The sequence below is a fragment of the Hippoglossus stenolepis genome, chromosome 6 (genome assembly GCF_022539355.2).
Source record: "Hippoglossus stenolepis isolate QCI-W04-F060 chromosome 6, HSTE1.2, whole genome shotgun sequence".
In the NCBI taxonomy this organism is placed as follows: Eukaryota; Metazoa; Chordata; class Actinopteri; order Pleuronectiformes; family Pleuronectidae; genus Hippoglossus; species Hippoglossus stenolepis.
The window spans coordinates 14,544,031-14,569,540 of record NC_061488.1 but is presented as its reverse complement, the minus strand read 5'-3'; the positions used below and the strand labels follow the sequence as shown (position 1 = coordinate 14,569,540).

Here is a 25,510-nt window from a genome sequence, read left to right as displayed (position 1 = left end):
CAGTAAGCAATAATACTTGGCTGTCGTCAGTATAACTTTAATATATACTTGAAAACCTCTTAGTAAGGGGTGATTTATACTCTATACAGTTTTGCTGTAGCGGAAAACTGATTTACTTCAGATTTACTCTGTGGTTATTAGGGAAAGGGGTTAAAAACAAGGTGATACAATTAACAAAAACAACAACAATAACAAAGCATTTTATTTCACAACACCTTTCTAGACACCAAAGGAGACATTACAATATATCATAGATACAATTTTAAAAATAAATAAAATCCTACTTTAAATCAGATTATGAGAGACACAAATACATACAACATATTGAACACAATAATAGTTAAAAAGTCAAAGCAAATTTAAGAAAGTCTAAGGTTTGAAAAAAATTAAATATCCTATTTTCAAAAGATGAAAGTGTTTACAAATAAAGTGAGAGACTCACAACATTATTACCTGCGGGTTCAAATATTTAATTTGTTTGATATCTCACTGATCAGGGAGAAATCCAAACATTTTAGAATATAGGACAAGATGGTGACCGAACAAGGGACATTCACCATCCTGTCCTATATTCTAAAATGTTTGATTTCTCGCTGACCAAAAGAAAATTGCTATAATCGATATCTGAGAAACTTCCTCCACCCTTGTATAATTTGAAGGTAAAAGTGACTCTCTGGGGCCGCAGGCTGAGTGATCAGGCCCCGGGGCCCCTGAGCTCCTGAGCTCCTCAGCAGAGTCGTGACCCCCAGAGCAGATTACCGGCCTTTAGAGCTGCTCTGCGGCGGAGCAGTGACCTCTGTCTGCCGCAGGGAGAAGAGCTCAGCGGCGGCGTTAACTCCCGGACTGTTGACGTGATTGCGGGGGCTCTGACGGCAAGGTAGCTCACCCAGCGTCACCCCGTCACGCAGCCTCCCTCCCCCGGACATGTCTCTGCTGTGAGAGCCACCAGCAGCCTCTCTCCATTTCCCAGATCCATTAATACAATCACTGTCATCTCCTCCGCGCTGCTCTTTTGACAACGGTGTCTTTACCCAACTTCCGCCGCTAAGTGCTAGTTGGTCAAAACTTTAGCCGTTCGCTAGCTCTTAGTACAGTTAACCAATCCGAGTCTCTCCAGCACACCAGCTAGCTAATGTCTTGTGCGGTCCTTGTGTTTGAACGGCGGCCAGCACCATTGCCGGGACACCGGGCATTCTCCCCCCCCGGGCGGCTGATGCAAGGGTGAGGGGAACGATGCTGAGATTCCTTCACATCCTCCTCCTAGCAGGTGAGCTAAGCTAGCCAACGGCGGTTAGCCTGCTAGCTAGGTCTGAGGCAGCAGCACCTCGGTAGTTTAGGGGATTACGCAATAGGATAAACTGTACCCGTTACTCTATTTACATTAGAGACTTAGAGTGTTTTATCTTATTTGTGACTTAAGACACATTATCTTGTAATTGTAGTGTTAATTCACACTAAGCTTCTCTTTAGCTTAATCTCGGACCTGTTGGTTCCAAGTAGTAGCTAGCACTGGAGTAGCACTTGGTTTCTAGTGAAATAAGTTTAATTAAAAAAAGTATAGTATATGTATATATGTATGTGTTGTTCATTTGTAGGCTGTAGTATGTTAAACAGCTGAGCTCAACCTCACTGTGGCTAAATAACGGTCTGTCCACCTTTAACTGTTTTATCAATGGGTTCAAACTATTTTATCTATAAAATAACAAGACAAATTGGTGATGATATTTCCACTTTCCTGTTGGTTTTTCTACGCCTCTTGTGTCCTTGCTCCTATTTTGAATTTATTTATGTCTAAACTATGACAAAGTTTGTACCTTGACTGTCAGTAAACACATAGATATTTCCATAATATCCCCTTTTGTATTAAAAAAAAAACTTTACTTGCACAGTGGATTCATGTTTGTTCTCATCTATTTCTTGTATATATATATGTTTGAATATGTTTCAATAGAAAACAAGTAGAATAACGGTATATCTAAATCAGGTTTAACCAAATCTGAACACTGAGATTGGGTACGTTCATTGCAGGACTTTTGTATTTGATGAGCTGTATTTACTAGGCTATAGTTAGGTGTAGTTAACAGACTGCTAGCCAAAGAAGCTTTGATTGTTGCCATTTTGAATGGAATTGAAATGTCAGATAATAATAATACCATGTCTGTAATGTCCTCCTCACAGGCCTCTTAGGTGTTCTATGGGATAGAGTCGATGCTCTTGGTAAGTGTGGGATTTCTCTGCCTCATCCTCACACTCTCCCCACCCTGTCTGTCTCTAATGCTGCTTTCAGACATGCACTGAACTCCAGACATTCTCCTGAGATTATCTTGAGGGCCTGTATGTGACAACGCGAATGTCAGAGTCCGTTGCTACATACATGTCTGGCTGAGCTCACGTGAGAACACAGCAGGAAAATGTCCGGGGAACTCAGGACAAGCAAGTGGGCGTGTTGATGACGGTTCTAACATGCGCTGGACACAAAACAGGAAAAAAAACCCTCCAAAATATTCCAAATCAGGATGAAAAAGAGGAGCCATCCACGTAATATATGCGGACAAAGATGTCAACTTGAAAAGACAACTAGATTTGAGAGCCCTTGGTGATAACGGGTGACGCCGGTTTATTGTGATATAAACAAAAGAATTTGATTACCACACCGGAATTTATACGTCATGTCCTGCCTCCTGCATGCTCTACTCAGACCCTGCATGCTCCAGAGATTTTCCTGTTGTTGTGTACACATCTAACTCACACAATCCCTCGCTGCATTGTTCATGAAATCAAAGTCCAGAGAATATTCAGTCCTAATTGTCACACTATCTGCTGGAGTTCATCTGGGAGAATGTCTTAACAAATTTTTCTCTGATCCACAGGTGGGGTCAGACTAGTGGATGGGGAGGACAATTGTTCTGGGAGGGTGGAGGTACTCCGCCATGACAGGTGGGGGACAGTTTGCGACCACGGCTGGGACCACCGGGAGGCTGACGTCGTGTGCTTGGAGCTGGGCTGTGGTTTAGCTGAATTGGCCCTTCATGGTGCAAAATTTGGTGAAGGTAGTGGAGCCATCTGGCTGCGCCACGTCCAGTGCACTGGTCACGAGTCCAGTTTGACACACTGTGCTGTCGTCCTCCACAGTAACTACTGCACCCATGAGAATGATGCAGGGGTGAAATGCTCAGGTGAGAATCTGACAAGGAATTTTATTTACCAAGGAGTACTGCCAGATGGTTGACTGATTTCTGCCTATTGATTCATAGAGGATATACAAAGCTCACAGTAATACAGTCATGACAGGTTTCTCCATTGAACCTAACTTAACATAATAATGCAGACATACCTAGAAAACACAAAATTTATCTGGGACACTGAGGCATGTCAATTTGTTATCCGGCAAGAGTATATAAGGGTTATGGGTCTGATTTGACCAGCATCTATTTTCCACCAGTCCATTAATCTGTGCAATTATCCCAAACCTTCAGCATTAGCAGAAAACCAATGTCTGTTTTGACAGCAACAGTCTTGACACATGAGGTACTTTATTGGAGTCAGTCAGCAGAATCCCTTTCTGTCTGCAAAAATCCCTTTTAGACTCACCTCTTTGAAACCTCTTTAATGCTTACCGTCTCTGTCTCTACCTAATTTATGCATCACTTTCGACAGAAGTTTATGAATAAATGTACAGAATGTTTGGTTTGATACGAGGTGGGCTGGGCAAAGAAATATATACTTTATTGGGGGAACAAGGACGGAATCAAACGTAAAAGTAGGATTGTACAATGAGATCTGTTGGGTAACTGAAACACTAGGATAGTATTTGAAATAGTCTGCGTGCCAGCATGGTCTTTGATAAGCTGGGTACAGTCCATTGGATCATCCTCACATTCTGAGGTTAACCTGTCTTTACTCACAGGTACCCTTTTAACGCCCACCCTCACCCTGCTGTCACCTCACACTGTGTTCTCACCCGGGGAGGCCGTTCGCTTTGGCTGCAGTGTGCTGCTGGGTCACCACCTCAGTGACCTCCACTTGTACAAGCAGGGAGTGTCCACGCCGTTGGTTACACAGAGGGCGGACCAGACCCACGCCGGTGTGGAGCTCACACTGTCCGACATAGAGACTTTCCACCAGGGCAGCTACAGTTGTCGTTACAGGATCAAGGGTGGCTTCCCCTCTCAGCTGCTCAGCTCTCCACCCAGCAACTCCATCAACATCACCGTGGGTGAGTCATAACTGCAATGTCTAATCTTTATTAACTTTATTGCACCAACCTCCAGTCTCATAACTCATTGTTCTATTGCACAATCTGATCAAATATTTGATTTTCTGTCTGACTCAACCTAAAGGATTTGTAACAATTCAGATTAAAATTTTCCTTAAATCACTTGAATCCGTTTTGTTCAAATGTTATTAGATGTATTTATCCCTAATACACCAACATTTTGGATTTGAGAATGGAGGTTCATGGATGATCCTCAGGAATAGTAAATGTAACCAAATAATCTAAACTCAAAAGCCAAATTAATAGCTTTTCTGAGCTTTCGATCGCATTCATGTGATGAGCTCCATCTGCTAAAGAAGACAGTGAGATGTGGTCTAAAGCTGGTTAACTGGATCTTTTGAGTTTAGGTTATTCTGTTACAGTGCATACAATTGTGATATTAAAATGTGGTTGTTAATATCACATTTATTACCAAATTTATAAAAAAGTTACAACCATCAACCGTTTTAGGACATTAATCTAGTCAAAGGTAGTAAAATCTGAGGGAGAGTCTCAGATGATCTCAATGACCTCTAACAACCTATTTGATTTTCATCTGATCCACAGTGGAGCTCTTGACTCCCCAACATTGGTACAACACGTCCTCTGAGGCCCCGGCTGGTTCCGTCATTAAAGGCCACAATTTTAACATCACCTGCTCCACCCTGCAGCAGTACCCAGGAGGTTCCTTCCAGCTGCGTCTGATCCGGTCCAATGGCACCGTGCGCCAGTCATTACCTGCCCTCACCCCGTCCGTCACTTTCACTTTTTCCAACGCCCAGAGCGCCAACGAGGGCTACTACTACTGCCTGTATCGGGTCCAGCTGGGTGGACGCACCTTTGTTTCCAGAGAAAGCCAGCCCCTGCCTATAGCCATAAGAGGTGAAACTGATAGTGTTACAGACTATAAAGATGTGCTAAGATTAAGGTATTGTGTAAATGATGAATTATACTATAATATGAATATTACATCATTTAGAGTCTATATAGATTTCTTTCCTGGCAGTTCTTTATTGTACAGATTTGATGTTTTGTATGAAGTGTAATTCTTTCTATGAAAACATACCCTGAATATAACTCTCTTCTCTGACCCCCAGACCCAGATCCACTATTGAGTCCAATGGTGATCAGCTGGCTTGTGTCTGGCCTGACATTTGTGGTAGCTGTCATTGTTATAATTATTGTGGCCAAGGTACTATGTAACAAGGAGAAGAAGCCCTCTGAACTAGAACGAGAGACCAGAACCTGTAAGTTCCTCCTTCGGATTTCTTTATACTTCAGACAGTGACTTTTAGAAGCCGTCCCTGTGTGTGTATTAATAGTAACAGATGTGCTTCTCTTTCCAGGTGTGGACAACACTTATGTTGCCTTATCAATTAACAAGCTATAATGGGGTACGCAAGCAACAGAACAACAACTAAAGGTACTGAAGGTCACGATTCTTACACTAACACTTATAAAGTGTTAAGTATTTACCACCCTATCTTACAAGGGTTTACAGAAATATATCAAAGGGTGTTTATTATGTTCTTGTATCCAATTCCGGACTGATCATCAATTACATTTTTGTGAGTTGTTGGACCTTCTAGTTCCAGGGGTATTGAAAGGTCCAGTATGAAGGATTTAATGGCATCTAGTGGTAAAGTTGCATATTGCAGCCAATTTAATACCCTTTGCCTTACCCGCCCTTTCTAAGCATGGTGGCCTTCAGGGAGGTACCATTAAAAGTGCAAGGTTACAAAAACACAATTATTGGTTTCAGGTGATTCAACACGTTAATCTCTATTTTCTAATTCTGAAACCAGCTTGGATACACCAGTTATGATTTCGCCATTTCCTATATAAAGAAGATGAAAACTCAACAAAGATGTATTTAAATAGTTTTTACCTCCAGCTGTCAATAAGCCACATTAAATCTACTTAGATGTACTGTCACAAAAGAATAAAGCAAAACCACTGAGGATGGGTGGATACTGTTTATAGTCACTATATTTGACTCTGATTGTATCGATATTCTTAATTGTTCGAGGTTGGTGAATTAATGTGGTGCGTTTTGTGTTTGTCCTTTGAAGCAGAATCACTAGTGAGTGAAGCGTCGGAAGGATCCCACTGTCCTACCTTGATTCAGACGGCACGTAACAAGAGAACCAAAAGGCTCGGCTGGTCGTCACACACCTTTTGACTAAAGGCACCAGAGGGACCCAGTTCAGAACAGTCTGGACGAGGTAGTTTCCACTGGACACTAACATAGACCCAAGACTGTACTAGTTTTCTAGCATACCAAACTTCAGACTAGTGTCACTGCAGGGAAACAATGGATAGAACTGGCTATTACAGATTGTATTAGAGTGAGATGCAAGCTAATGGCCACAGAAGACTGAGAGACAGGAGAAAGTACTTCCAAGTCAAAGTTATGGTTCAGGTTGTTCTTCAGATTCGCTCACTTGGTTACTGCCATGACCCCAGATGTATGGAGTGGGGGCAATTACAACTAAATGCTAAACTGGGGAAACTGTGACATGGGTTCTTCAGGTCTCTGTGTATATGCAGCTCAAAAACATTTTGTATTTATTACCAGGTAACACTAATGACAGGCTCAACTAGCTTTCTATGTATTTGCTTCCACAGATCAATGATCCTTAAAGGATTAGAAAATGTTTTTTGTATTTTAAGTCTAACCCTACTCTATATGTCATTAACATGTACATTACTGCACTTAGAAGTGTCCAAGTAGAAACTGAACTGATAAAAATGTTGCTGTTGTAGGAGCTTCTGGTTTCAATTAGTTTTTTTTATGGTATTACTGCATGTATTATGTAGTTTATAGCATCAGATCAAACTACATAAAAGGAGAAAGCTATTGTCATGAAATGCACAGTATAGTTTCTTTATTTTTATACCCTCCGTTATTTAAACGTTAAATATTGCTTTTGCCCCTGAATAAAAGCCTTTAAACTTGTTAACGTACACAAGCTCTTTTATATTTTTAATTTTGAAACTGAAGTACAAAACAATCCACATCAAACTCTGTATGCATGTATTTGGTACAAAAGTGCGATATCTCAGAATTACTTCTCGTGAAACAAAGCATAAACATGACATAACAGCTTGAATAAACACTTCAGATACAACTTTTACCCGACTAATTTAACACTGAAAACACATCAACAATTATATCCCAATTATAACTGTGAAACTGCTGAGGCACTTGAATTACAGCTGAAAACTGTCCAAACTGTATTTTAATGTAATTATTTATTGAATCAAAGGACGCATGCTTAGAGTATTTAACTACCAGGGTCTGATTAGTTTTTTTTTTTATAATGTACACAGAATGATATACTGGCAGACACTCACAATACCAATCACTATAAATATGTAAAATTTTTGGAATACTAAAAAGATCTGTACCTTTTACACGTTGTGACATCAGTTTTTAAGATATTGAATATAGGAAAAAGATATATTTAAAATTTTGATGAAATCACAATTTCTTGATGGCATCTGATGGTCCCTTTTAAAAGTAATGTGTGTGTGGTTAAATGACTGGATTTTAATCTTTTAATTAATTGTGCATGAATATTCTATGTGAATTGCTGAGGTGGAGTATTCGGGCAGTTTTCTGCAGTTTGTGATGCTCAATGTGCCAAATATTCACCATCAGTGTGACTTCTTATTTGGAAAATCCACTTGAATTGCTCGCATCAAGATCAGTGGATAGTAGTAGTGTTTAAAATGTCGTTTCTTGGCACATTTTGCACCAAGTATCACTGAGTACATTGTGCTTCATCAGATGATACTGCAGCTACCTGGGTATCCTGTTTTTGTAGAGCTGCGATACTGACGCCTGGTGACAATCATGTATTTTACCTTATAAACATAAGCGGGCTAATAAACTGCAATCATAACACACACAAATATTGCATAAACAACAATTTCAGCAATGTCTAAAATAAAGGCATTGACCAAAACACATTCCTTGAATTGAAACACACAAAGTGCAACAGCCCAATAAATGGAGCGAGAATAAAATACTATCATTCTAACCCTTTGAGGGATTCATTTGTCTCCATGCTGGAGAAAACCAAGTAGAGGAAAACTGCCACGGCCAAGAAGAACACGAGCTGAACCCACATTGGGATGAGGGGGGACGACTTTGGGGGCTTCGGAGCATCTTGATCAGGTTTCATGGGCGGAGATTTCAAGGAGGAGCCTCTGTAAGTGGACGGCGTGTCATGCATGTAGTGCCTGTACAGCAGATCAGAAGAGTTAGGCTACATCATATTATTAACATCTCGCTAATGAACTAGCAGCAACCAAATGCCAACCTGTCACCATCTTTGTATTAATTCACTTACTCATCACCAAAATCTCTTCCTCTGGATTCAGGCCTTGCCCTCTGGTACGTTGAGTAAGACGTCCTGTAGAAAGCGACATCAAATGTAACCGTGAAGGTTTTGTTCAACCTTGGTCAACAAAAACCCAAACAATTATTAGAACTGTAACTTACTCATGTTCAAGTTCCCTCTCAGCCCAATTGGATCTGGAGCTCAGGTAAGACCCTCTGGACAGATGGAGAAGAAGTAAAAATCATTCAGATTATTATTAGTTTTTTGATTACATGAAATAGAAGTAGTGATCATAAAAAAGACAGAGTTTAAACCTAGGAGAGCAACATTAAAAACCAACCTGTCAGCATAGTCTCCACTCTCATTCTTAACCTGCAAATCCAGAATCAGAGAACAAAATAAGTCTGCTTTTTACAACAGTGCTGATATAAACAATGCATCTCTTTAACTACTGCTGCAATTCATTTGAATGTACTGTCCTGTCTGCATCTCTGGCTCTTACATGGGATGCCCTGCTCAATCAGATTTTTAAAGACGAGTATAAAGTCCCATTTCATTTAGGACAAATATATGATATGGGCCTATTTTAAGATTTTATCCTTCTGGCGACAAAATATCAACTGGTCACTGAAACTCCAAGGTGAAGTGCCTGGAGCACATTTTTACAAGAATTGGTTAGTGGAGAACTTAAACAACATTTAACAGAATGAAAATGACTTTTAGATTGATGATCATATTGCCAATACTTCTGTAAACTAATTGTAGCTGTAAATGCAAAAAAAAGGCCATTTTACTGATATTCATTATACAATAATTATTTTTATTCCCATTCAATATAAATTAAAGTACCCTCATTGCATGATACAAGTTTTGCAAGACTGACATGCACAGATGCATCTATCATCCTGTCTGCTTGTGTTCATCCACAGGTGCAGTTATCGGCTAAAATATCATCAGGAGTAAAATTTTCCCTGCATCCCTAAGCAACGAAAAAGATAAATTACACTACAACTCACATTCAGATTCAGGAGGCAAGTAAAGAAAAACAAAGCACCCGGAGGCAGATGGGACAGAGATACTTACTGGTGTCCTGTAAACATAGGTGACTTCATCCTCTGTAATAAAAACAAGTATCACATTAAATGTCAGGAGAAGAAGTCCCATTATTTATATTATTATATCATAAGACTTGGGAGCACATTGACTGCTGCTCAGTAACATTTCAGATTCGGGCAGAAGTTCAAATGCTACTGTGGCGTCCAAATCAAATTCTTGTCAATTCAAATTTGTTTTCCTTCACTTTATGTATGTTACTTATCCTAAGATAGAAAAACTTAATATTTGACTGTAATAACCCTGATGAGCTAATGTTTGGCTTCACCTCATCTGAAAGGGAGGTTGGAACAGGTTGGAACCTGTATGGCCAGAGTAAGATTACCAGCTTTTAAAGAAGATATTTAGCTTCTAGACAAACAAGATGTAACAGAGAGTAGTATATACACTCACTGAGCACTTTATCAGGAACACCGTGCAAATGCTGGGTATGGTCTGATTTCTTCATGGCATGGATAACTTAAAAGAATCTGTTTGGGATTCTGGTTCATGTTACAGGACCGCTTCACATTATTTCTGAAGATTTATCAGAGGCCCATTCATGCTGCTAATCTCCCGTTGGACCACACCCCGAAGGCGTTCAACTGGATTCAAATCTGATGACTCGTCGTCATGTTCACAAAACCCGTTTGAGACAATTTCTGCTTTGTGACGTGGAGCATTATTCTGTATTAAAGGGATAGTTCACCCAAAAATGAAAAATTCACTCATTATCTACTCACCACGTTGCCGATGGAGAGGTAGGTGAAGTTTTTGAGTCACCAAAACACTTCTGGAGTTTCACGGGTAAACAGCATTGCAGCCAAGTCCAATACAATTGAAGTAAATGGTCGTCCATGCGTCCGTAAGCCCCGGCATTCAAATGTGACTCGAAACAAGGTCATTTCCACCATGATTTTATCCTCCTCTGGACACTTAGGCTAAAACGGGGTGCAAATGACCTTGTTTTGTGTCAAATTCGAAAGTCGGGGCTTACGTACACTTGGATGACACCACAGGAGCAGTATGGAGGCATTTTAGGTTTTTTTTGTTACGTTTGAAGAATCGGTCGCCGGTTAATTCAATTGTATTGGATTTGGCTGCTACGCTGTTTACCCCTGAAAGGTGTTTAGTGGACTCAAACACTTCACCCACCCCTCCACCTGCATAGTGGTGAGTAGAAAATGAGTGAATTTTCATTTTTGGGTGAACTATCCCACTAACTGAAGCTCCTGACCTGTATCTGCATAACTTGAATCACTATGCTGCTGCCACACGATTGGCCGATTGGATCACTGTATGAATAAACAGCTGTACAGATGTTTCTTATAAAGTGCTCAAATATGATTGTTTTATATGCACAATAACAACACGAATCATTCCTGTACATATGCAGCCTGTTCCTCAGAATGGGAGTATACTTGTATGTGAATGGAGTATCAGGAGAACATGTATATATATACCCTCTTCTCTGTAGTAGGTCTTGTCAGGTGAGGGTTTACTGTACTTGGCTCCTTTCCCTTTGGCCATGGCCTCTTTCAGCTTCTTCTCATACAGACTTCTGGTGGTGTCTGAGAACAAAAAGCAGGATTAAGGAACAGGACTGAGGTGACTAACGGTGACAGACAGTAGCAGCAGGACGAGCAGGAGGCCTGTGAACGGAACAGCCATAAACGTGGATTCGAACTCGGACACAGAGTAAACCAAGTGAGCCTCTCACCGACCACAGGTCCGTGTCTGATCCCGAACTCATCGAGCAGCTCGCTGATCTCTTGCGCACTTTTACCGCTCAGAGAAGACATTTTCTTTTTCACTCGCTTTATTCGCTCAAACCACGAAGTTGTTATTTAGTTTTAGTGTCGTTTCTGTTGAGCTGTACTTTCTCTCTCTGAGTCAAGACCGTAAACTCCGCCCGCCTAAAGTGAGCGGGAGCTCGTTTTGAACTCGCGGGCAGCACGGACTGGTAGTTTAGGGGAACAAACAGAGGCTTAACCCCGCCCTTGTTTATTGAGTCAGGTGTGTAAAAACATTCGCACTTTCCGTCTGACACTACATCATTTCCGGTTGGCAAATTCTTCTTTATGGTTTCTATTTTTATTCTGGTAACTTTTAAAAAACGAAGCAGCGCTACCAGCAGGCTGATAATAATAGTTACTAAAGCTAACATCAACACTCGTGTATCGGAAGTCAATGTTCTCTCATCACTAATGTCACTAACTTGGAGTTTATGTGACACAAAAAGCCTCCTTCCACATTGTTTTCAATTTTTTTATAGTGATTATTATTATCTTAACATTTTATTCATAGTAGTTAAATCCAAATCCACCATTTTAACAACTTGAAGCGGTGTGTTGCTATTGTACCTGCTAATAATGAGCATAATTTCAAGCAATTTGCATAATGTTGGCTAATTTAGTTTGTATTAAAACTGTAAAATAAATAAATACAATCAAACGATTAAAGCAGTTTGAGTAAATCACAAGTTTGGTATGTAAAAGCTTTATTCTTATCAGTACTTGCAGTATAGAAAGCAACCAATTGATTTTTTTGCAAGCGTTTGAAGTACATAGAAATTCTTTGTTACTTTCTACCACAAATAATTTTGAATTTCAATAATTGTCAAAAAATACAAAAGAAGTAGAGGCCTTAGCTATAGGTTCATTTAGCCCTGATTTAAAGGGAACATGTCTTATCTATGGTTTATGTTACACATACAATGCATATTAAAGATAATGATTTCCAATTATCAGTATTTAGCATTTTACACTGCATTTGTAGCATAACATAGCACAGCATAACATAGCATAGCATAATGTAGCATAGAATGTAGCAATTTAGCATATAATAACAATTTAGGTTTGTTTTGCTAAACATAGCAAAACAAAGCATAGCATAACATAACATAAGATAGCATAATATAACATAATATAACATAACACAACACAACATAACATAACATAACATAACATAACATAACATAACATAACATAACATAACATAACATAACTAGCCCCAGATGAAAAGCCAGTCTGGTAGGTCTGTGGCCAACCAGAACATCAGCAGTCCCATCACTATCACCAGACCCATCTTCAGTATCGACTTCAGCATGCGGAGACACTGCAGAAAAAAACAACAGAATCAATTGAGGCACAAACACACAAAGTAAATGTTCATCAATAACCAGTGGGAACGGACCTTGTGTCTTCTGCTACAGATTTGTGTCTGACTGACATCCTTCTCTGGCTTGCTCTCTGGCAGCTCAGTGTCTGGGGGATCACAGACCGGTATCGTTGGCAGGATGTCGTCGGGCTCTTTCAGTTCCTGGTCACAGACAACGCAGTAAAACAGTGTGTATGTGGTTCTGTGTGTTCTCATTTGTTACCACATGCAAATGATCATACGCTCTCACTTCAGATGTTTCTCCAGAGCTTGGGTCGTCCTCCCGGTCTGTGGAGCTGCTGAGTGAATCTCTGTCACTGCTTAGAAAAGAGGAGAGAGACACAGTTTTGGTTGCGTCCATCACACATCAGGTTGTTCTAACAATGTTTGATGCAGAAAAGAAACTCTGCTTACCTGTCAGTTTCATAGTGAATGACTTGAGACAGTGGATCTGCACAAAAATGAACTTTTGTCTGCCTCTCTAGAAATATGCACAAATGTAAAACGGATAAATTGTGGAATACATGTGAGACATTATTTAGTAATAAAAGCTGTAAACCCATCTCCACTCACCTTCTCTTTCATCCTCCCCTTCACTGTCATTGTAAAACCTGAAGAAAGCCTTAATTCTCTCCTCCTCCCGGCTTCTATCCTCTTCATTTTCATCATCTCCCAACTGCTCCAGCTCAGTAATCCCAGAGGCCTGGACCTCAGTGTTGAAGAAGAAGCTGTCATCCAGGGATCCCTGGTAAGATGGACTTGTGGATTTGCTCTCCTCGCTCTGTACGACTGAGCAGATGTTGATGTCTTCTGCAGGACGCTGACTCACACGTGAAAGAGCTGTTTCCGTTCTATCTGTGTCCTCTGCGGTTGACAGGTCCTCAGACAGGATGGAAGCAGTGTTTGACATGTCGAAATCCCAACTTATGCTGACATCTGCTGGTTCCGCTCTGTTGTTTGTGATGTGATGGTCGTCAGACATGCTCCACCTGGAAGGGGCAGCATTGCTTGCTCTGTAAAGCAGAGTGTCCTCCAGTTTCTTGTCATTTTGAAGATCATGCAGACACTTATTATCTAAGAGTTCCTCGTCTCTCCTCTTCACCTCAAACTCATCATCACTGGAGCTGTAGGATTCACTCTCACCTGTCTCACCCGACACATTCCCAACAATCTCTGTTTTTCCTCTGTCTGCCACATCGTAACTCCTGAACACATCAGCATCCATCTCCAAATCTCTGCGGCACAGATACCTGCCTCCCTGCTCATCAGTGTCCTCCTCTGTTCCCATCCATGTTACATCCACCACAGCTCCTTCCACACAGACCTCCTGCTTTGCCTTCGAACCACTGTCGGATGTATGAGGCGAGGCGCTTGCCTGGGAATTACTTTCCAATTGTTTGACTGCATCTTCTACATATTCACATGAAGAAAAGTCTGAGGGATAATCTGCAAAGCCCTCACCGGCCTCTTCATGCTCCTCCCCTGAGAAAGCCTCCATTTTCTCTACATATTCCTCACCATCAACTTCAGCAATGAGATCCTGCAGATTTTGCCCTGATATGTCCGGAAATGCCAGAGTGGCGGTCGCAGGCTCACCTCTGTAAGGACTTTCAACATTTTCTTCTTGTTTCACTCTCATGCTCTCACTCTCACAATCAGACCCTTGCTTGGCTCCTTCACTTTCTCGCTCATCCTGTTTGATTTCATCACCTTTTGTCATCATCTCATTGCCACGTTCAGGGACTCGCTCGAAATAGGACACCTCCTCATCACTCTCGTTGTCACCTTGTTCCACTTTTCTAACTTGAGGGTTTTCAGCACCCTGCGGGGCCAGAGGGAGTCCCTCAGCAAAGATCCTGTCCTCTTCATGACCAAACTCATCGCTGCAGCAAACTGACATCAATATGTCTCCTGGGTTGTCTCCTGTGCCCTCGTCCTCTTCCTCATCCTCTCCCGACACAGAGCCTTCAGGTTCATAGTCTCCATCCGAGCTTGTGTAATCTTCCTCTGGTGGACACCGGACACCCTGAAAATCTTTTTTATCTTCAAATTGAACTTTATCAACACTTTCACTCGTGTACATATCTTCAGGATCAGTGCTGAACAAAACAGCAGTTGCACCAGTTCCTTCCTGGTGCAGATCTTTGTTTTCATCAGCGATGCCTGTTCTGTCTTCCTCAAAGTTTTCGTTAAAATTCAAACTCTCAAAGTCTAAATCTCCATCAGGGAACAATGGAACAGACGAATCTGCAACAACACCATCATTTGATCATTACTCATTTGTAAATGGGTAACATAAATAAAAACAAAACGACGATACTAAAAGGTTTTCTTACCTGAGAATGCATCACTTAGTAGATTGGAAAGATCTTGCTCCATCTTCGCAAATAAACAAATAAACACATTTGTTTATTAAAACCAGGAGTTATAACAACACAAATGTTAATGCATTGCCTCAGATCAGTCTCCTCTCTCTGAAAGGAAGAGCGCACCAAGTTACTCTCCTTTGTTGTTGCTGCAAGTGGCTTCCTGTCAGACAGACGCTGCATAGATAGATTACACATTCAAACTCAAACCTTTGTTTAAATATATGATGTTGAATGTCAACATTATTTGAGGCTGCCATTAAATATGAAGATATAAAAGTATGTTGCAAAAAAGTTTCTCACTAAAAAGTGAAGTAGCAGAAGCGGTGTTTTGTGCTGCTGCAGGAACGTACCTTCAGGAGCTCGTGAAATGTCAGCTTTGATGCGGTTTTGGTTTCAGATGCACTATATGAACTCCTGCAGTCACACACGCAGTTCCTTCTCGATGAAACAGCTCATGTTTATTGGTGTTTTTATGTTGTCATTGTAAAGGAATGGTACAGTGAAAGTTCTGGTTGTGACTTTGATTTATTTATTTCTATCAGCTAAAAACTAGTCATACTGAAGATGTCCTGGTTTGTTAACGGTTGTCCTAAGTGGTTTACAGCTCATGGCGAAGGAGGTAGCGGTGGTTTGGCTTCAGGTCAACTTCTACTGGAAAATGATCACTCACCTCAAGAGCCTAAAGAGCCAAGAGATAACAGGATTGAAGTTTGTGCTAAATATAAAACTGAACTGATAACATACATGTTTACAGGGTAACACGCTTACTTCCTCCTCAGTGAGATGGAAATCCTCTTTAAAGTTGAACGGTTGAGCCGAACCCGGAACTACACTGGAAATAATTTCACGTCCATGGACAACAATCCTGTTTGGTGAAAAGACGACAGTAAGAAAACATGATTGGTGTCTGCAGAGTTTCTTCATGTGTGTGATTTAGTTTTTTCCGCAGTCTCTGACCTGTCGTAGGCGCAGTGCGTCTTCTTTCGGACAGTGGTGTCTTGTTCGTCTCCAATCAGCCAGAGAAACCTGGGGTCACTCCTCAAGCGGACGGCTCTCCAGCCCTTGATGGTGACGTAGCTGCAGCCGGCGTTCAGGTCCCCCAGGATCATCACATTCTGGTGTGCATAGGTAAAGCAAGGGTGGAAGTTTCAACACATCAAAACAACTCATACATGTCAAGCTAAGCTGAGGACATGATGATGATAATGATGTGGTTTCACTTACGTCAGTCTTCCACTTCTTGTAAATTCCTGTGAAGACTGTATAGAGTTTATCAATTTCCTTCATGGCAGTTTTTGGACTTGTGTGTTGGCCAATCAGGACAAAGTCCTTCACCACTGCAACAAAACAAAAACACAATACATTTACTGCTTTTGCAGTCTGGGGCTTATCAGAAAGCCTTCCCCGATTTTCATTCAGTTTTAATTCAAATTTCTATTTTGAAATACTGCTTGGCTTTTATGCATCAAATTGTTTTTATCTGGATTAATTGAAGAACCTAGTTCTTTGTCACTTTCTCATCTCGCCATCAGTAGTGGAAGAGAGAGGATGACAACTAAATTGATGAGATCATTTATCCTGCAACCTCTGGAACTATATAGACTGATATTGAACTCCTGAACTGACCCCAGAACCTTACATGTTGAGAATGATTAGAAACCTGGATAAATCCCTATTATCCAGTCAGCATGTCCAAAACCAAGAGAAGAGCCAACCCAGCTTTCTGAAAATATAATGTAACAGGGTGCAATTTCTGGATTCTTACATGTTGTGGGGGAGTGAAAGCGGACGATGAACGGCTCTCTGGAGAAAACATCGGTTTCATTGGTCCCTTCATCCAGTTTAGGATACTGATAAACCTCTTTGACCTTCAACACATTGCTCCTAAGGGTGAAAAAAGAGAAAGAGCAGGAGTGTGATGATGTCATGTTAAACTGAACATTTACAGTATTGTTGGATGAACAGCCCGAGTTACCTGTAAATGTAGACATACTGTTCCTTGTAGCTTTTCCTCCCCAGCCTTTCACTTTCCACATAGGAGTATGGGTTGGATTTGTCCAATCTGCTGACAACAACATGAACCATATGAAGTAGAAGTCGCTGCACCAGGTTTTGAATTTCACCCGCAAACACTTGTACCTGTTAAGATCTTGAACCAAAGTTTGAATTGCTGCTCCTTTAGAGTCTCGGACCTCCTGAATGAGACACAAGTCGCATCGAGAAAGGATCTGAGGAGCGAAAAAAGTCAATTAAAAAGAAATTTCAGGGGTGCCGTTTTGTTTGGTTGTAGCTGTAGACAAATACAGCAGAGTATACCTTCATTAGAATCCCCATAACCTTCTGGTTGTTTGCCTTTGCTTCACCAAAGCTCTGAATATTAAAAGCGCAGATTTTCAGTGAAGATGTGACATTCAACAGACACAACCCCGCGGCCAGCAGCACAACTCCAGTCCTCATCCTGCAGAGGGTTGTCACTCTGTAAGAAGAAAAGAGAAATTGGCAAGAACTTTGTTGTATTATGAAATGTGTTACAGGAACTCTCAGCCACATGTATGTTTGCACCACAGCCTCTGACCTTCAGTTTCAGTTTCACCAGGAGACTGAACTCAGTCCAGCAAAGATCCATCTCATCAATGAGCGCTGTTGTTTTAGGGAACATGCAGGTAAACGTGTGTGAAAAGACGGGAGCTGCAGATCTGTGTGGCGGATGTGCTGCGTCAGTGCTTGTTGAGAATAGCACTTCATCTGGAACAGTTAAAAACCTCTGAATACAAAGAACAATAGCTCCATCCCACTGAGCTTTGAGTGTGTTTTTGTCTCTGTTTGAGTGTAATCAGACAATAGATGGTGTCGTGTGTCATTTCTGTGGAATCATATCATTCAGTCAGTTTGGCACAGACATGAGCAGCTGGTAGTTACCACACAGAACCACCACAGACAGAACAGGTGCAGATTGAACTGATATAGGACAGTTCTCCCTCCCTTCCCCCTGATGTATCTGATATTTACTGTGAAAATCATTTTCATTTAGACCTCAGACTATTATTATTATTATCTTACTTACTACTTGCACTTCAGTACAATTCAGAATAAAATATAATATCAAATTATATAATATTGCATTCAATTGTTAACTAGGGTGACTTTACTTTAGCTACACATGTGTATCTGTGGCTTGGTATTGTATCTGAGTGTTTGTTATGTATTTTAATCATGGATTATTTGTTTGTTTTTATTGATTGTTGTGTGTTAATCACAGGTTTCTTGTACAGTTACTTCGGATGGTATAATGCACCTGAATTATCCATAGATATGTGTAATTATATAGAATTGGTCACTTTATTTTATTACATGTTGCCTTGTAAAAACTGTCTATAGGCACAACAAATGAAAATTTGCTTTATGGTAAACTTTGGCTTATTTACAGTATGTTTTCTGTTGATTGAACAGCACTGATTATATCAAATAAATAAATAAACTTTGCAAACTCATATTACATATTCAAACTACATATTTTAGAAAAGGACAAGTTATTGTTGTTAGGCATTGTTATAGATAAACACCATGCGGCATTATACAACCCATTACAGTGCTAGGTATACAATCAATCAATAACAAACAATATAACTGTATGATATGCTGTATGAATAGCCTAATGTAACTCTGACAGGGATCAGTTTGCTGTTCTTTTATTTTTATTATTTTAAGTATATTTTAGATTTTAAAGGTAGTTTTTACTCTGTGGAGTATTGTTACTTGTACTTACGTTAATGAGCCAAATACGTCTTCCAACACTATATATGACATTATAATGAATTACAAACACTTGCTTTGTTCACACTTCATGTGTATTTGAATAGTCTGCACACACACACACACAGTACATCATCCACATGTCAACACAACATCATGTATCTTACACTTTAAGTTTCAAGTTTAAAATAATATGAAATACATATCATACTACATCCAGTACAAAAATCTTGTTCTAAAACAACAGCTATAAAAAAGTAACGATATTCCTGAGCAGTGATGTTGTCATATTGGTCTAAAACAGCTTGAATGTTGAGGAGAGGCCATTTCCAGGAGATAGTTTTCGATACGTGTCTCTATGTCTGAATACAGGTCTTCAACTTGCTCCCTGAAAGGAGGATGCCACAGCCACAACATGGCAACCCCCGCCACAGCGAAGAGGAGGAGGAAGAGCACACACACCTTCCACCAGCGGCCACACAGCGTCTAAACAGAGAGGGAGGGAAATATTTGTTCATCATTTAGTTATTATTATGTTATTTTGTTGCATCTACACCAGTGGTAGCAAGGACATATTCCCCTGAATGCAAACACACACACACACACACACACACGCACACGCACACGCACGCACGCACACACACACACACACACACACACACACACACACACACACACACACACACACACACACACACACACACACACCACTCACCAGTCTCCTGCGGCGGATTGTGAGTTGCCGGAGTTCTTCCCTGCACTGCGACAGTCGGGCCTGGCTGGACTGACACTCCTGCTCCATAGCCTGCAGGTCCGTCTGCAGCTCCTCACACTGCACACACGCACACACACACACACACACACACCATATGGATGGGAAAAATATGTAGATTATATCTGGCTGCAATCCATTTCCAAGAAATTCACAATGCAGGTGATATTTGGAAATGCACTTTTCTGTAGGATGTAATGTATTTTAAAACGTCTGTTGAGATAATTTTATTATTATTATTTGTTGAAAAAAAGACTTCCAAAATGTGCCCCAAATAAAAAAATGTTTTTGTAATTATTAATGTCTCTACACAACAAATTGTACTGAGGACATTATTCATTTGTTGATGCCTCCGGTATACAGTGTACAGTGATGTCACCAGTATACAGTATACTGTGATTTCCCCAGTATGCACTATACTGTGATGTCCTTTACCTCTGTCTCCTTGAGCCGAAGATTCTCCTGAGTGTGACGGAGCTGCTCTTCCATGTGAGAGTCTCTCCTCAGGGCCAGTTGTGGCTCTGCTTCCTCTGATGTCAGACATTCTTGCATCACGGTGTCCTGGCTCTCATTGCCACCATCTAGGAAGCAGAAATCAGTTCAAATCAAAAACATTTCCTCTTAGCAGCATTATAAATGCTGGAGTAGTTTGTCGAGAAATTTGTTAAAGGCTGAGGAGTTTTTTTGCAGATTCAGGACAAACAAACATCGTAGCTCTGAGGCCTGAGTGTCTCACCGCTGAGGTTCTGGATTTCCTCTCTTAAGATATGGTTGTCCTCCTCCAGCCGGCAGATGTTGTACTGTAGGTCCTTGTTCTCTCGTCTTAATGACACCACCTCCTCCTTCAGTTCGGCCTCTCTGGCCCCGGACAGCTGCACAGGACACACACACACACACATATATTTTCAACACCACTGACATTGACAGTTCTTACCATGCACATTACTACAGTGAACAGTACCTCCACTTGGCTGTGTAGCTGCTGCAGCTGTTCATTATTGAGGTGCTGGTTCTCCCTGAGTTGACCAGAGCTGAGCCTCAGCTCCTCATACAGGCTCTGACACTTCAGCGCCTCTGCCTTCGCTGTGATTAGTGATTCCTGGGGTGATACAAAGAATCGTCAGGTTTCAGCTGCAAAACTGAAACTAAAATAAAACAAATGAGTCAAGAGACATTGATGTTAAGTCGTTCTCCTGTGCCAAATAGAGAGAATGTAGCTGTATTGAATGAGAGGTTTGACCTGCAGTGTCTCAGCCTTGCAGAGTGCATCACTTTTCTCCTGTGTGGCCCTCTGAAGGGCAACCAAGGCCTTCTCCTCATATATCAGTTTCTGCTTCTCCATCTGCACCACCAGCTTCTTCACTCCATCTTTTGGAAACTTCTATAAAGACAAAACATGACTGAGTAACACTATTCGTGACAGCGTGATAGTATAGGAATGGTTGTTTTACAGAAGACTAAATGTTTTAGTTGTTTCAAATAAATAACAGAGAACAAACAACCCCATTGCTTGATAAAAAACACTCCGTGGTTTCTTCCTTGCAACCGGCAGCTGCTGCTGCTCTTACCTGCAGGCAGACTTGCAGCTGCTCCTCCAGAGCCTTGATCTTGTTTCTCAGCAGGTCTTCACTGCAGCGAGCCTGTGTGTGGGTTAGAGAGGAAATGACTGACTGTCACGCTGTAACCTGCAGATGGGAAATTAATGGTTCATGTACCAAAAACTGTGATAGCGCGCTCTGTCGTAGTCTGTGCTCACTGGTGCGTAAAGGCAGCTTGCGGCATCGGTGAACCTCAGAAAAGATCACAATGTCTGCATGTGCACAGGAGTGGAAAAATAGAATATGCTGCCTTATAAAAATAAACCCGAGTGAGAAACAATTTTACAGATGACAAACTAAATTCACCTCCAGATCTTCATTCAACAAAAATGGGAACATTCACACCCCTCTCTCATTCATTATAGCACCTATAGCAGCTTGTGATTGTCACACCCTTCCTGTATTAGACTGACAGCTTGCACTACTCCTATGTAGTTAAGACTCGAGCGGAAGCAGGAAGCTTCAAACCACAAGCTATATAGGCCTTCCTGAGGCAAACACAGGCTGCGTGCACGACTGTGAAAAGAAATGTTCAGTATAATTACAACCAGGCAACAGAAGAGCAATAAATAGCAACACTGTGGCCACATAAAAATGAGAATGATGCGTTTGGTATTTGGAAACCATAAATGTGAAACACTGGGGGGGGTTCCATTTCAAATAAATGGCCTTTGCATACAGAGAGTCTTACCGTCCATATTTTCGTCGAGGAGTTGGTGAGGTTTGACGTGCTCTCCTGGAGCGCTGCCAGCTTCTTCTTCACGGCCTCCTCTCTCCACAGGGCCTCCTGACAGAAAACAGACGGCAGAGGACATCAACAGCGACAAACAAATACTGAGCGTAGCCTAAGGCAGTCAGTACCATCTGCTAATGTCTAAACCTGATGCTCAAAATCTAATTAAGTTAATGATGCTACTCAACAAGGTATCATCTCACATACACAGCGTATGCAGTCAAGGTGATTACAGAAGCTTTAGGACATATGTTTTGCTGATTAACAGCCTCTATAGCAACAAGTGACTGGATAACAGTAAATGGTGAAATGTAGTTTACTTACTTAAATAATGTCAGGTATCTAATTCTACATAACTGCTAACATCAGTTAACACTAGTCTCACTCCCCCGAGTGTGTTTAACTAACAAAGGAAACATTTTATTGCCTCCACCGCCGAGGTAATGTTTTTGTCTGCATTTGTTTGTTTGTTTGTTTGTTTGTTTGTTTGTTTGTTTGTTAGTAAGCAGGACAACACAAAAACCGATTTCCATAAAATGTTTTGAAGGGCTGGGGCATGACCCATGGAATAATTCATAAGATAATGGTGTGGATCTTTGTGAGATAGGCAGTTTCCAAACATTTTTTATTGAACAATTTGTGGATTTTGATGAAAATAATCAGCCATAATTAGGGGACTGATATTTATGAGGGCTTGCAATTTGGTGCAGATCCAAATAAAAATCCAGATCGAGGGAATTTAAATGTGGTTTCATAAGGCGTCTGTTGGGCCATTCTAGTTGCATATGAATTAAATATACTAAATATTGTAGGAAGAGTTTGTCACTTCATATGTCAAGTTACTCCGTCTCACTTTACACCTAAACAAAAGAGAATGGACTCGGAAAAGATTTGTTTGGTTTACCTGCAAGTACTCTGCTAACCGCTGAATATCCTATAATGTGAGGGATGAGAGACAAGAACAGTTACAGGTAATAGACACTGTGTGTTACAGTTTACACAAACACCACCAATGAATAAAGCAACAGTTAGGAACTCACTGATTCCTTGACGGTGACAAAGCCAGACCTGTGCAGGAGAAAGTATGACATTATAGGACGATAAAACACCGATTTCAACTGTTTTTCATATGAAATGTAAGTTTCAGAGCGATTTACACTAAGTCACACTCACGCTGTCTGCACACCCGCCTCTCGAAGGGATTTGTTTTGTAGAATATTTGTGGTTTGTTGGGAGAATTTCTGCTGGATGTTTTCTCTTTGGATTACTGTTTCGATGATGCTTGTCTTTTGAGCTGTGAGAGAGGAAAGAAGAAGAACAGCCTAATTAGTGTGAGAGCTCAAAAATGATGTGACATGCAATTGACAAGAATTTCACCTTTTGTACTGTTCTCTCTTCTCATCCTGTGCTGGTTTGATTCCTTGATCACAGGTGTTGAGGTAGATGCTTGTATCCTTGGATGGCCTTTATCGTGCCTCATCAGTGTTACCTGCTCTGACCATAAGGAGGCCTGAGGGAATGACAGGAGAGGGAAGAAGATGCAGGTGTATATGATCTATGGAGCAACATGCCTCTGATAATATAAAACTCCAAATGATGTCAGAGGATCTTATATTTACCCATGTGCTGGTGCTTGGACCATCAGTTATGCTGCTGTTTGTCGCTAAAATCCCCTTTTCATGTCCGTTAGAAATAGTTGGGCTATTTGTATTCACTTGATATTTGCTACTTGAACTGTGATGTTTCGTCCAGAACGTCTTTGGTGAACTTTTCGTCCTTGTAGATTTCAGATCACACAGCTCCGGGCTCACTGACCTCCTCCTTAGAAACTCCAGCTGCCTTTTGTCTTTCAGTTCATTTTTGATCAGTTTTGTGTCAAACTCTCTCGTGGGGCTGCGACACGAAGTCACATTGTTGCGCCCTCGAAGGTGTTGGTGCTTCTGTGCTCTGACCTCCACTATTCGGTCGAAGTCTTTCACTGAGGAGAGCTGTGCTGCAGCCAGGGTGTCCATGGCAGCTCCTCTGCCTTGAGCCTTCAATGACAGTATAAGGGAAAAATCATTATGACCATTTGTAATGATTAAATATACAGAACGTAAATGATGTAGTTGAAATCCTACTATTTACTGACGTATGTTTATTGTTATAGATGTGTGAAAAATGTGATTTTCAAAGTTGAAGGGGCTGTATCTGAAGAAACTATTACTATATAAACATTTGGTGGTATTTCTCAAACCCAGTCCTGTCATTTTAATCTTCAAGACTCTTCTTATTCTGCCTCAACAAAGAAAAATAAAATTTGTGATCTGCAGGACCTCCAGGTTGTGCTCCAAGTTTATTTGAGGAGTATGCACCAAATAACGTAAAAGATAAAGTAAATGATGTTTTGTGTAGCTCAGCAATTCTCTGTGACCCATGCTGATCCGTTGTAGTTGAAGCACCTGCAGTAGTAGGTCTAGAAATACTTTTTCCTCCTATTTTTCGCAATAATAGCAGTAGTAAAAGTGTTGGGTTTAGTGGAAAATGCAGTAGTTGCATTGCTGGTGTATTTTCTTTTAGAATGCTGCAGAATATGATATCAAAGACAGACTAGGCCCTGGTAACTGCTAACTGAGGCTGTGGAGGGAAAAAATAGACGATAGTGCAAAGACAACACCGTACTTAATATTCAGAAATGAATCAAGAGCTTACCTACTATGCCATCTCATTCAGTGGCCTTAAACTCTTCATGCGGTGGATGAGAAGTTACCCATTTCCTTACTCGTCTGAAATAATGTCCGGAGGCTTTGTCTGCGTTTCACATGTAGCTGCTTCTGTTGAGCATAATTTTACAGGAAGTGAAGAGAGCCACAGCGTCATATGTTCCTCTATCTCAGCAGCCACTCGTACCAAACTGATGCCACACACGGGTGGGCCCCAAGATTACAGACAGACCCGGTCTTTTCCCCCTGTAGGCAGCCTGGGATGAAACACACCACGTGGGAGACAGAGCTGTGCTGTGTGACTGCAGCATCTTGGATATCTGAATGTTTATAATCATGACAGCACTGTCATTCCTCATTGGAGTGTGTTAATGACTTAGATCTAATGAAGGCATACATGACGACTGTTATACAAAGGCAGAAGACTGTAGAGAACACAATGGAACATTATAACTAGAGAAGTAGTTGAACAGAGAAGGGCCTAAAGTTTGAAGGCTCTTAGCCAAAGTGTTTAGAAGACACACAAGCAGTAAAATCTTATTCCCGTGTGTTTATGCAGATTAATAATAACACAGACCAAACAGACCTTTTATTTTTTTTTCCTTCAGCTTTTCATTGCAAATATGCAAATATAGGATTTAAAAAAATAATTCAGACATATTATATTGTGGGAACTCTTATCAGAGCCAAAGGCTACGCTGCTAAGCTAGTTTTGAGCAGGTTAGCTC

The 25,510-nt window shown here is 40.9% G+C and overlaps 4 protein-coding genes across 6 annotated transcripts; 1 reads left to right on the top strand and 3 right to left on the bottom strand.

Moving 5' to 3' along the window:
* Positions 1–715: 715 nt before the first annotated feature.
* si:ch211-150o23.3 lies at positions 716–7,214 on the top strand. Of its 2 annotated transcripts, none has more exons than XM_035158167.2 (8): positions 716–1,267; positions 2,179–2,217; positions 2,871–3,176; positions 3,908–4,216; positions 4,823–5,137; positions 5,353–5,502; positions 5,602–5,678; positions 6,331–7,214. In XM_035158167.2, exons 1-7 carry the CDS (start codon positions 1,234–1,236, stop codon positions 5,643–5,645), a joined length of 1,197 nt encoding a protein of 398 aa, XP_035014058.1. In that variant the 5' UTR covers positions 716–1,233; the 3' UTR covers positions 5,646–5,678; positions 6,331–7,214. The 2 variants fall into 2 exon arrangements, with proteins under 2 accessions (XP_035014058.1, XP_035014057.1); XM_035158166.2 differs by having other exon boundaries at positions 718–1,267; positions 6,328–7,214.
* A 4,965-nt stretch (positions 7,215–12,179) lies between these two features.
* On the bottom strand, positions 12,180–15,607 carry si:dkey-183p4.10. The gene is made up of 7 exons (XM_035158164.2): positions 15,575–15,607; positions 15,192–15,234; positions 13,429–15,102; positions 13,270–13,336; positions 13,106–13,175; positions 12,892–13,017; positions 12,180–12,813 (listed from the first exon to the last, which is right to left on the bottom strand). The coding sequence occupies exons 2-7, from the start codon at positions 15,232–15,234 to the stop codon at positions 12,703–12,705; spliced, it is 2,091 nt and encodes a 696-aa protein (XP_035014055.2). The 5' UTR covers positions 15,575–15,607; the 3' UTR covers positions 12,180–12,702.
* Positions 15,608–15,611: 4 nt separating this feature from the next.
* Positions 15,612–17,938, bottom strand: dnase1l1l (deoxyribonuclease I-like 1-like). The gene is made up of 9 exons (XM_035158171.1): positions 17,800–17,938; positions 17,541–17,700; positions 17,364–17,452; positions 17,200–17,286; positions 16,990–17,108; positions 16,449–16,561; positions 16,182–16,339; positions 15,993–16,089; positions 15,612–15,903 (listed from the first exon to the last, which is right to left on the bottom strand). Exons 2-9 carry the CDS (start codon positions 17,679–17,681, stop codon positions 15,823–15,825), a joined length of 885 nt encoding a protein of 294 aa, XP_035014062.1. The 5' UTR covers positions 17,682–17,700; positions 17,800–17,938; the 3' UTR covers positions 15,612–15,822.
* Positions 17,939–19,054: 1,116 nt separating this feature from the next.
* On the bottom strand, positions 19,055–24,927 carry LOC118111676 (TRAF3-interacting JNK-activating modulator). 2 transcript variants are annotated; one of them, XM_035160483.2, is made up of 14 exons: positions 24,772–24,927; positions 23,700–24,113; positions 23,458–23,590; positions 23,254–23,374; positions 23,121–23,148; positions 22,985–23,014; positions 22,039–22,134; positions 21,318–21,389; positions 20,990–21,130; positions 20,711–20,848; positions 20,486–20,621; positions 20,185–20,330; positions 19,693–19,809; positions 19,055–19,463 (listed from the first exon to the last, which is right to left on the bottom strand). In XM_035160483.2, the coding sequence occupies exons 2-14, from the start codon at positions 24,090–24,092 to the stop codon at positions 19,263–19,265; spliced, it is 1,752 nt and encodes a 583-aa protein (XP_035016374.2). In that variant the 5' UTR covers positions 24,093–24,113; positions 24,772–24,927; the 3' UTR covers positions 19,055–19,262. The 2 variants fall into 2 exon arrangements, with proteins under 2 accessions (XP_035016374.2, XP_035016375.2); XM_035160484.2 differs by having other exon boundaries at positions 24,776–24,923.
* Positions 24,928–25,510: the final 583 nt, after the last annotated feature.